Genomic DNA, 12,978 nt, shown 5'->3' with positions numbered 1-12,978 from the left:
TTGACAGGATGACAGTAAGAGACAATTAGTTTCTGTGAAATAAAAACTATTTTCACAAAAGGGTGACACTTAATTTTGTGACTTACTACAGTCTAATGATTAAGAGGACCGGCCTCCCTCCACCAGGGGCCCTATTACACATTATCATGATTTGCGCCCAGAGCACCTTTCAAAGGGTGCACCAGGGACAAACAATGGTAATGCGCCCTATTATGGTGAATGTGCAGGCAGCGCATTCATGTGAAAACACAGAGCAGCTGCTATGTGTTTTCACTGTGCAGGCGGCACCCGCCTGCACTTTCAAAGGGGTTTAGAGATCCCCTTGCAGGCAGAAGCAGTCAGTGACTGCACCCGCCTGCCAGGGTATGTCTGGGGGGTCCATGGGACCTCTTTACCCCCTGCAGAGGGCTGCTGTGAGGAGGCACACTGACAGTGGCCACCTTTTAAATGGTGTACTGCCAGTGTGCCTCCTGAGGGATCTTTGACTCTGCGCTCGCGTCTGTAATATGGTGCGGGCGCAAAGTCAAAGGAATTCCTTCATTTGCAAAGGGCACGCCCCTATGCAAATGAGGGAACACCCTCTGTTGATAGCACTGGTGCATTAAGCGTGCCAGCGTTATCGGTATTATAGAAAGGGGCGCACAAGCGTCTGCGCCCCATTCTATAGTACCAAAATGCCCCTGGGGGCGCGCAAAGTGGGTGCAAACTCCCATTGCGCCCCCGGGGCACCATCCGTAATACGGCCCCAGGTGCATACAGGATTTTGCCCCTGATCAGGTAGCCGTGGTTACCACACCCAATGGGTGAGCCAAATGCACACAGGTATGGGGCCACTCAGGGCCACTCAGGGCTTTAGGTGGGCCAGGTCTCACTGTTGCTGAGCACTGGCAGTTTTTTATACGGGTCTCTATCGGGCTCTGTTTTGTGCCCTGGCACAGGCGGTCCGTTTTTTTCCGAACTGCAGTGACAGCAGTGCTCACACTGCTCACTTGTGGAAAAGTAATAATGTAAATAACAAGGACCCCCTGTTAGACAAATCAATGCGTGGTACAGGGAAATAAACAGTGTAAACAAAATAGCGGATTACTAACATATGTAAAGGGAGAAATTGCAAGAAAGACACAACTAGGTCATTAAAAAACTAGATTTCATTTAATATATTCATAGTTTTGACGTTAAAAACAATTAATTAAAACATATAATATAAATCAGTAACACAGACAGTAAATTGCTAAATGATCATATAAATTTTTTTTTTTGGCATATAAAGAAACTTATACTGGTGGCAAACAATGTTATTCTATTCGACGCGCGTTTCGGCGTAGTTGGAACGCCTTCTTCAGGAGCCACAGTAATATCTGAAAAACACATTTAATACGTAAGTAAATAAGTAAGAGAGAAACATATATGAAACTAATTTTAAAAAAACGCTTGAACCCTGACAGCTTCCTTTAATGTCTATACTTGACACAATGAGTTAATACAACTAATATGAGGACCACCAATAATCAGTAGAAGTGTGAATTAAGTAGACCTTCCTCTAGACTACCAGTTCCTTTTAATATAGGCTTTTCGCTTCCCGTGGACTATGTGAACATCATCATGTCTCGAATATATTGAAATCATATTACTTTGGAACAAGGGTTGTCTCCCTCATCCTGATCAGTTATGACGATTTATATATACACTGGTCGCTATTCCATGACCTTAGAAATTTCTTTCCTTTTCTCACAATTACCACTGCTCAAAATATAATTATGTTAGTTTGTAACTTGTATAGCTATATTCCAGTAGCTATATAAGTAGGGAGTTATTGTGATCTAGGCACTACATATCCTTCTAGCTCATTAAATTTGTTTGTATTTTGAGACTGTGCTCTCCTTTTTTTAAATTAGTTTCATATATGTCTCTCTCTTACTTATTTACTTACGTATTAAATGTGTTTTTCACATATTACTGTGGCTCCTGAAGAAGGCGTTCCAACTACGCCGAAACGCGCGTCGAATAGAATAACATTGTTTGCCACCAGTATAAGTTTCTTTATATGCCAAAAAAAATTTTATGTGATGATTTAGCAATTTACTGTCTGTGTTACTGATTTATATTATATGTTTTAATTAATTGTTTTTAACGTCAAAACTATGAATATATTAAATGAAATCTAGTTTTTTAATTACCTAGTTGTGTCTTTCTTGCGATTTCTCCCTTTACATATGTTAGTAATCCGCTATTTTGTTTACACTGTGCACTTGTGGAAAAGTGCCATGCCAGGTGAGTGTAGTAGGGGAAGGGAAATCTTTTAAGAGAGTCATTTTCTCTCTGGATTTCCCTTCTCTTTTTGAAATTCCGGAGCAGCAACATTGTGGTGGTGTCACCAGGGCATTAAGGGAAGCTTTTTCAATTTTATATATACAAGCCATAGTTGCTGCTTATTTATCCTATGCAACTAACAACCATTGACAAAGCCAATAGTCCTGACTTGCTGTAGGTATGATGTTACTTGTTGTATCATATATATCTGAATGCAATGACAGAAGCAGCAAAATACAAGTCCGGCCCACACTATGCTAAGCACAGATTTTTAGGTTACATGTATTTAAGCCACGCCCTAATTATTCAGCCACACCCCGTTGAGACCCCCCCAGTAATTAATTTCATCCCACTTAAAGCCCTGGGGCCACTTACACAGCACAGAGATATCCGATGCCGGACACGTCACCCACACATTTGTCGACAGCGGAGAGAAGGAGGCGTCTGCCTCAGCCTTGATATAATCTCTAACCCACAGGTTCACACATTTCTCTGCAATTGCCTGGTCTCACTGCTCCAATGAGCAATGTTACTTCTGGTTCACATTGACAATGGGCTGCAAAATTACGTATTTAAGGAGTAGTTATTAGTGAGACACGTTTACTTGCATTGTGTTACCAAATGGGGAAGAAATGTCTAGCGAAATACGTACTGTCTTCATCAAGCGCCAGAAGGACCGTATTCAAGCTTTCCAGGACCTGCTCCTCGGGTTCCGACTCGGACAGCTTCAGACACTCCAAGTGGCGACTCAGGGACTCTGTGGGAGCAAAATAAAAAGGAGAAATAAAATGTCAGGGCATATCAAAAGCACTTGAGTTCTATCTACCATTTCATAGTGTCCACATTCTTTCTTTTTTGGCTCATGACGAAATGTGTCTAAACGACCTTCTTGTTGGACCTCAAAATGTGGAGAAATAATATTAAAATAACTGTGTTGAAAACGGGCCAGGTCTACAGTCTTGTAAGGTGAACACAGTTCCCAGCTGGGCACTCTGGGCTTTAGCATTAGCACGCCAGCTCCAGAGAGTTGCATCAACGGAAATGTGTTTATAGTCACAATGACCAAACGCCCTCTTGGGGCCTAAGCAGGTCAACACCTAATGTTAACAAGCATTTGCAATGCAATAGGTCTCGTATTAATTAAGTTTGAGCTATTGGCATTGCTAAATATTGCAACACCAATTGCAACAAAAGTCTATAAATTGTAGGCCAAAAAAATGTGTATGTATTTTTGTAGCAATGGTGGCATGCTGCGCTTTAGATGAATATGTCTAAAAGTAAAGTGCTTAGTGGCGCCACCTTGGCAATAATGTAATCATACTTAGTAATCCAAATATTCCTTGTTTTGTATTCTAGATGCTTGATGTGACAGTGAGGTTTTGTAATCTGAAAGTGTGGCCTCTGCGGCAGAACAAAACTCCCTCTTGTCTGGAAAAAAAAGAACAGACACATCAGCATGATAATGGGCTCTAGTTAAATGCTTCCGGGCCACAGACACCGTGAACTCGTCGAAGTTTCTTTTAACAAAAAGGTTAAAGAGATGCCTTTTTTTCTGAAATAAAATTCATTGTAGATGATCAGAAAGACATTCCTATGAACAACAATGAGGAGTGGTGGCAGAAAAAGAGAAAACTAGAATCTAATTTGCATTTCATCGAGCAAAGCCAGAAACGGCGGGGGCGGGGGAGCGGATTCCTTTGAAGTGTTTAAAGTCTGATGCCGGCTGCAAGCAAACCAGCATGAGTGCGGAGAGAGGCTCACAGGCTGCCAAATGGTGTGCACTGTAGGCAATCCGCCTGCTTGGGCGCATTTTTGAGAGTCCCTACTTAAGTCTCGGGAACAACGCATGCGCGTTGGTTCAACGAGACCTAAGAAATAAAAATGCAGGCTTTGTTGCAGTTTATTGATAACCAGTGTTTGCAGGGGGCCAGGGGAGACGAGAGGGCGCTACACTCAATACTGTGCTGCAGTGAGTATCACTTTTCCATCCTGTATAAGCTGATCTGATCAATGCTGCACTGATGGATGCCCTCCATGTATTGTTGCAGGGGCATCGCTGCACAATGAGGTTCACTCTTTGCAGCACTCTAGTAAGTGCATGCATTGCTTTTTGCACCACTAAGTGATGTTTAAGAATTGGACTATAAATCCCAGATTGCAAGTGCATGCTCTTGGCTAAAAAATACTGTTAGTTGTAGGTAGTGCTTAATCTGAGAAGGTGGTTGTAGGTGGGGCCCGCCGTCACTAATCTTTGGGGAGTGGCACTTATTTTTCCTCATGAGACTGACGCAAAGCAAGAGAGAGAAAATACAAAATGGAAAAGAAGGAAGAAAAGAAAGACGGAAAAATATTGACAGAGGGAGAAAGAAAGGATGAAAAATAGAGTGAGTTAATGGGGCAAGGAGACATGGTGGTGAATGAAAGAGACATCGGATGGAATCAAGACTACCAGCCTTGGTTTTCGGCAAAACAGTCATTTGTCAGCTGCACTTATTAATTTACAAATAAGGCCGTGGTGTAGGTAACACACATGAATGGGGCCCATTGAGTCCATTTTGTGGCGTTTAATCACTGAGACCCCTTTTCAGTACTGGCTCATATTATTGCTAATCTGGCATTGTAGTTTAGAATGTCAGTGTGTATTAAAAAAGAGAAAGTGTGCTTGGTGTCGTTATGTTTAGTCATTGTAGAGTAGGAAATTTTGAGACCAAGGGCCAGATGTAGGAACCCTAATACCTGTCGGTAACGGACGAAATACCGACCAGTATTAGGCATTTGGGATGTAGGTGGCTACATTTCAGATTCGGTAATTTACCGAATCGGTATTTAATAATTTTTTGTTGCAATCGCACCCCAACTACAGAAGGTCATCAACATCTCCTTTGAAACAGCAACATTCCCGGAAATCTGGAAACACGCCGAAATCAACTCCCTCCTCAAGAAGCCCAAGGCGGACCCCAAGGACCTCAAGAACTTCCGCCCCATCCCCCTGCTCCCGTTCCCGGTGAAGGTCATCAAGAAAATCGTTAACATGCAACTGACCCGCCACCTAGAAGACAACATCATCTTAGACCCGTCCCAGTCCAGATTCAGATGCACCACAGCACCGAGACAGCCCTCATCGCCGCCACAGACGTCATCAGGCGCCAACTAGACAACGGCGAAACATTAGCCCTCATCCTCCTGGACCTGTTAGCCGCCTTCGACACGGTCTGCCATCGCACTCTAAAGACACGCCTCCTAGAAGCCGGAATCCAAGAGAAGGCCCTTGACTGGACCACCTCCTTCCTCTCCAGCAGAACCCAGAGCGTCCGCCTCCCGCCCTTCCGATCCGAGGCCACCGACATCATCTGTGGCATCCCCCAGGGCTCATCCCTCAGTCAGACGCTGTTCAACGTCTACATGGCCCCCTCGCACAAGTGGCCTGCCAGCACGACCTCAACATCATCTCCTACACCGATGACACCCAGCTCATCCTCTCCCTCACCAAGGACCCGCACACAGCCAAAACTAACCTCCACGAGGGAATGAAGGTCGTCGCCGTCTGGATGAGGAACAGCCGTCTGAAGCTGAACTCGGCCAAGACGGAGGTACTCATCCACGGCCCATCCCCTCAGCCTGGGACGACCTCTGGTGGCCGACCACACTGGGAACAGCACCGACACTCACCGACCATGCACGCAACCTGGGATTCATCCTTGACTCCTCCCTCTCCATGTCTAAACAGGTCGGCCCAATCTCCTCCTCCTGCTACAACACCCGCCACATGCTCCGCAGGATCTACAAGTGGATCCCGACCGAAACAAGAAGAACGGTGACCCAAGCCCTCGTCAGCAGCAGACTGGACTACGGCAACGCACTCTATGCAGGAATCCCAGCCTAACACCTACGACGGAAACAATGCATCCAAAACGCCTCCGTCCGACTGATCGTCAACGTCCCCCGCTGCAGCCACATCACCCCCACCTGAGAGACCTACACTGGCTCCACGTCGACAGGAGGATCACCTTCAAGCTCCTCACCCACGCACACAGAGCACTCCACAACATCGGACCAGCCTACCTTATACGCAGACTCAGCTTCTACACCCCCACCTGCCAGCTCCGCTCCACCAGCCTCGCCCTCGCCGCTGTCCCCCACTTCCAACGAACAACCTCCGGCGGCAGATCCTTCTCCTACCTCCCCTCAGCGCCTTGTGACCCTCACGGGTAAGTAGCGCGCTTTACAAGTACTTTGATTGATTGATTGATTGATTGAATAAGATGTAGTGTCTCTTAATCACAAAGTAAAATGGGAACAAACTGTTAGGCACTTATTTGTAATATTTTGGTGTATGGCAGAGCCACAATCCTTCCAGCTGAGCTGAACTACATCAAAAGAAAAGGGCAGGAATGCACCGTATCTATGAGATATGGTATATCGCTAGCGCACAATGGCCGCCATGCGCCAACGCAGGTACCCTTGCATCATGGTGCAGGGGTGTCTGAGTTGAAATCAGGTTGTTTTTGTGGGGGGAGTGGAAACTTTCCCAGACAAAAACAACCATATGCCACCTCTGGTGAGTAGTAGGTTTTGATGCATTCCCGGTTTACAGCATGTTTTGAATCGGGGAATGTGTCAAATGTCATAGGTGTTCAGTGGGACCACCCACTGTAACGCCCATGGCATGCCTTCCCATCGCAGTGTGACGCAAATCAGCGACTTGAGCTGCGTTGCATCACACCATATCTACGAGGCCATGAAAAGTCATGCAGGAGTGGTGTACGTGGCCTCGTAGATATGGGTAAGCTCAGTGCACCGGCGTAACGTCATAAAAAGCGACTTTCTGGCAGCACAGTGGGCTTGTAAATAAGGCCCTCAGTTCGATCGATTGAAACCAACGCACATTAATTTGACTTTGCGTGATACCTGCAAAGTTGAACAAACTCTGCTATAGGGCCCATTTTTCTTTCCACTTGATACTATTAAAACCTTAGAATGGCTTTATTTTGGATTATAGGAGGCACGCTAAAGGTCTTGACACATGATGCCATTTACTTTCAAAATAGCAAATTGGCAATCATTTAGGGGGCTGTGCAATGGTAACTAATATGCGTATTCGCAATTAACACCCATAATGACATTTGCGCTTATTTAATTTTGATGGTGAATTTATCTGTAAAACTGCGTGTGTCATAGAAAATGTAATGTATTCTTTTCAAGGGATGAAAGGCCCTGCCCTAATACCTCTACATTATGCCAGCGGTAAATGCACAGGTAAAAAAGTGCCAGCGCATACCATAGCAGTTTAACAAGTGTCGTCTTACTTTTACTCGAAATGAAATACTCGCTTATAAAGGAAAACCGAAGCATTATTTCCACTATAACGTTTTACGTCTTGCATTACATTTGCAAAAAATGCCCACATTCTCCAAAATCTCTAACAAACTCAGCTGCACAGCAAAACATGTCTTGCCCCCTAAATACCCCACATTGTCAAAGACAGCACTTTGGTGTTCAGTAGGTCACCAGTGTCACCAACAGGGAGTCAGCTCAGAAAAAGATGGAATCTATCTTTGAAGCAAAATGAAGGACACCATGCCTTCTCTTTTAGAGGCAAGAATTGATTAGTACTTCAATTTTTTTTAAATTCCAATTGTGAGCATGTTCTTTCTTTGCCATTTGCACATTTTCCAAAATGGAAGCTTCAGTACTGTTCTACACAATAGGCCTGATTTTTGGCATTTTGACGTAGGGCAGTGCAGCAAGGCATCTTGCTGCGCTGCCCTACGCCAAAGTGAAAGGGCTGGAATGCACTATATTTAAGCAACATGGTGCATTCCTGTCCTTTCTGCCTGTGCTGGTGCCGTTTTGGCAGGCTACGCCAACATAGGCACCTTTGCACCATGGTGCAAAGGCGCCTCTGTTTCGGGCAGTTTTGTTTTCGTGCAGGAAGGGGCCCCTTCCTGCACAAAACAATCCTACAATGCACTTTTCTCTTTCTATGTGTGCTGAATGCACCACACATGGAAATAGGAAAAAGCGAGAAGTAACATATTTCTCCTTGTAACGCTCTCTGGAGGCGTACGGATTTGACGCTACCCTAAGTTTACATCACTTTGTAAATCTGGGGCAGTGTTAAATTCCATGGGTGTTGCATGGGAAAACCCATGGAATACCTCCCGGGTGCAGAGTAAGGCGATGCAGTGATTGCGCTGCCTCGCCTTACTTGTGATTTATGAGGTCACTCAAAGCCACGCAGTACGGCTTTGCATGGCTTCATAAATCTTTATGAGAGCCCTGCGTCATGCACGTACAACTTTACGTGGTACTAAAGCAACTCAAGGGCTCTCATAAATAAGCCCAAATGTGACTAAACTGCAGTCATGAGATGTTCAACACACTACTTTGCAGTCAATTCAATTCTTTCTTTATTCAGCCATTAAAAAAATGTAAAAAGGAGCAGGTTTAAAAACACATATAGTACATTATACATATTCCACACAAATATAATCAGGACAGTGAGTAGGACAAAATTAAGTAACACAATAAGATCACATTAAAAGACCAAACTGTTCTGATAACAAAGGACTGATTTTAAAAACATCTGCATAAATCTCTGTAGTGTATCTCTGTCGCCGTAAGCATAAGTAAATATAGCAGAGCGAGCCTGCAGTTACCAAATCCCATTTTCTTTATAATTAGAAAAAGATATCTCCTTGAAAAGGGCATAAAAAACTTACAATAGAACATAAAATGAAGCAAAGTTTGCAGGAGATAGTCAGCCATAGGGACAAGGGCAAAAAGATTCCATACTAAGCTCTCCCAGCGGGAAACATAGCTGCCTTAAAATTGAGCCCATTCTGAACCTTGTCAGGAGCATCCGCTCCCAAATGTGGCTAACAAACTCGAGATAAGGCTCAGGACCTAAGGTTGTCAGTAGTGAAATATAATTCTCAACAGATGGTTTTAAATGCCCCCCCCCCCTCCTCGCCTCGTCTGACATTCATAACATTATGAATAGCCCACATCTCATCTCTGTCGGTAAATTATAGGGAGCGGGAAAAAGAGACTTTCTGCCCAAACTCTCAACAGTAATTTTGATGTAGTGAAACCAGGGGATGGTAGGACCAAAGTCACAAGAGAGAAATCTTTTATGATATTCTTGTTCATACTGCACATTTGTTGCGCCATTGGAGATCCACAGTTGAAGAGGCGCAAATGTAATACTATCTATACAGCCTATCCCCATTCTTCGTGCATATCATAAACAGAAGATCTCGGTGGTAGACCCAAAATAGTTGGCAGGCACGATTTTCTTCAGTTTGTAATGAGCGAACATTGAAGTTTCCCAAATCCCGACCCCAAACGTTACCATGGGGAGGCACTCGCTTTTATAATTTTCTGAAATTGGGATAATTGGCTTCTCCCCTAGGTTAGTTGCCAGGGAAAGTAAAGCACCCTGATTACCAGCAAAATGCTCTTTCCTAGCAAGCTGACAGGGACCCCAAGTGCAATTAGTGTCTAAAGTTACCCCCTCTCCCCCCACCCGATAAGGAAAAGATGGGATCTTCTCTAATCGTTTGCCCTTCATAGTAAAGAAACAGGACTTCAAGGTTTTGAGACCACAAGCCATATTGAATGATTTTGTAAAGTTTGTCTCCATGTTTAACCACTCAATTAAATGCATAAATGACCCATGTAAATGATTTCAGCCGTTATGGGTTCTAGCCATGATAGCTGCATTGTCCGTATATAAAAGGACAAGTAAAGGTCTGTTATTAACAAAGGGCATGTCCACCAATTCTCCAGGAAGGCAGCCTCAAGTTCATTTGTATCCACCAAAAACAAATTTGTTGCTAGAACACATCCTTGCCACACCCCTACAGCTCACCCAAAAGGATCTGTACATACGACCTTTCACTCAAAATCGCCCACAGCTTGGACCGGTTGACGCTATTAAATGCAAAAGTAAGGTGTATGACGGCCATATAAACAGGACAGGTGTTAGCCACGGTGTATTTATAAATAAGTAAATATAGATTCAAACACTGTTCAATGGTCCCCAAACCCACCCTAAATCTGTATTAAATCACTGAGATAATATTGCACTTAGAGGTTCACTGAAGGAGTCTCTCCAACAGAACCCTGCCTACAATTTTCAAGTTTGAATCCAGGACAGATATTAGGTGATAGCAACAAGGGTCTTTGTGATTGTCTTTTTTGAAGAAAGGGACTGATATTGCCGATCTACCTGACAAAGGGAGCCTGGATGTACAAGCCGCATTTATAACGTTAGTCAACAAAGTTGCCCAAAACTCTATATTATATTTATATAGATCTAATGCAGTGATACTCAACGTACGCCCGGAAGTGCACGCGGCCCTCCTGACCTTTACAGGCTGACCCCTGAGCAGCAGCAGCACTGGGCTGCTGTAAAATCCACTCAGCCCCAACATTTAAAAAATGTTAAATAAACAGCAGGCACTTATTTAAAGGCTAATAGCAGTTATACAAAAGGTAGTATCTAGGCCCCTAACTTTAGAAAAACCTTCATTTTTACAGACAGCAAACATGCAAAAATACAATAGTCTTTTCAAAAAGAGTATTTCATTGACCTGTAAAACCATTTCACCTTAATTAATCAAATTATAGCAGTACATTGAGAAGTATTTTTTTAAAGTGATAGTTTTCTTATTATTTTTTTTTATTAAGATTTTTTCAGAGAAAACAACTAAAACAAAATAGCATATCATTCACAGCATTGTACAGTGCAGTCATTGCATGCACACATCTTCCTGTTACATCATGTATTAGCGGTAGGCATTGCATATGAATTCCGTCCTGGTTTATCTTTACATTGGTTAATAAACACACTTCGATTATATGACGACATAATGATTCTATACATGGTGTTTGCCAACTGAGTACCTCAGTGCCTCATTCGCAGGGGCCTGCTTCCGTACAGGGCTCCTTTACACATTTAGCTTTCCAATAGATCAGTGTATCTATCCTCACTTCCGTGCCCTCATCATCCCATAACATCCTGCCCATCTGTACTGGCTAGTGTAGCATCTGATGTGGACAGGAGGTAAGTTTTCAGGGGGTCCCATATATCTCTAGGTCCAAAAGTAGGCTTTAAGCAAATCTGCTTATGTGAGTGATTTTTCTTGCCATACTATCATGTCCTGAAGCCAATCTTTGAATTTGGGGGCCCGTCCCCATTTATAAGCAACTTTGCATTTGCTATCAGAAATCCCAACGCTGTTTATTTCTTGTGAACTGTTTCGACTTCTTCAGTATAACCTAGTATGGCAGTGATTGGTGATATCTGGAGTGGGGAACCCACCATCTGTGACGCTGCTGCGAATACATGTTGCCAATACTCATGAATCGCTGGGCACTCCCATGCCAGATGTAGAAAACTTGCCCCGTCGTGCCTACACCGCATGCATCTGTCATCATCCTGTAGGTGAAATTTTTAAAGAACTTATAATGAATCAATCTTAGCCTACTATTGGCTGTGATAATCCCTATCTGTTTGCAGCAATATTCCAATTGCTTATCTGATAATGTTGTGCCCAGTCCGGATCACTGACAGAATTTCGACCTCAGAAATATCGACCTACAAGAATATCGAGTCAACAATATCGAGGGCAAAAATATCGACATCCTATCTACAACATGGTAAGTACAAAAATATCGAAAAAATAATATCGATGTAAAAAATATCGATGTTAAAAATATCGTTTTTTTTATATATATAAATGTAAAAGTAAGTATATAACACTAATAAATAAAATATACATATTTAAAAGTATCTAATAATGTTTAAAATTAAAAAATAATACATATATATTAATAATACATTAATTAAATATATACAGTAAAGATATAATATATATGTACTGAACAATAAGTATTAATAATTAATTTACTAATTTATAAATTAATGAAATATATTCTAATTTACTAATACATTTACAAACATAAAACAATAACATAAATAAAATGTAAGTAATATAAAAAATAAAATAAACATGTGATATTTTAACAATTAATTATATAAAACGTTGGATAGCGTAAGGGTAAAAATTACTATTCCTACTGCAGAGTGGAACAGTAGGGAAAGCATTTGATAGCGTAGGGATAAAATTACTATTCCCACTCCAGAGAGTGCAACAGTCGAGAAAACTGACCCTGAACCCAAAAAACACCCCTTTACCCACAAACTGAAAACTGACCCTGAACACTAAAAATACCCCTTTACCCAAAAACTGAAAACTGACCCTGAACCCTAAAAATACCCCTTTACCCAACAACTGAAAACTGACCCTGAACCCTAAAAATACCCCTTTACCCAAAAACTGAAAACTGACCCTGAACCCTAAAAATACCCCTTTACCCAAGAACTGAAAACTGACCCTGAACCCTAAAAATACCCCTTTACCCAAGAACTAAAAACTGACCCTGAACTCTAAAAATACCCCTTTACCCATGAACTGAAAACTGACCCTTAACCCTAAAAATACCCCTTTACCCAAGAACTGAAAACTGACCCTTAACCCTAAAAATACCCCTTTACCCAAGAACTGAAAACTGACCCTGAACCCTAAAAATACCCCTTTACCCAAGAACTAAAAACTGACCCTGAACTCTAAAAATACCCCTTTACCCATGAACTGAAAA

At 42.6% G+C, this 12,978-nt stretch overlaps 1 protein-coding gene across 1 annotated transcript in view; it reads right to left on the bottom strand.

Moving 5' to 3' along the window:
• Positions 1-12,978, bottom strand: part of LOC147711210 (rap1 GTPase-GDP dissociation stimulator 1-like) — a 622,318-nt gene that overhangs the window by 426,434 nt on the left and 182,906 nt on the right. The window contains exon 2 of the mRNA XM_086921991.1: positions 2,963-3,067. Coding sequence (XP_086778117.1) covers positions 2,963-3,067 — 105 coding nt within the window. The remainder of the gene's footprint in view (positions 1-2,962; positions 3,068-12,978) is intronic.

This window comes from Lissotriton vulgaris, chromosome 5 (assembly GCF_964263255.1).
Source record: "Lissotriton vulgaris chromosome 5, aLisVul1.2, whole genome shotgun sequence".
NCBI classification, from domain to species: domain Eukaryota; kingdom Metazoa; phylum Chordata; class Amphibia; order Caudata; family Salamandridae; genus Lissotriton; species Lissotriton vulgaris.
Note: the sequence above shows the minus strand (reverse complement) of the source record. Positions and strands in the feature narration are given on the sequence as shown.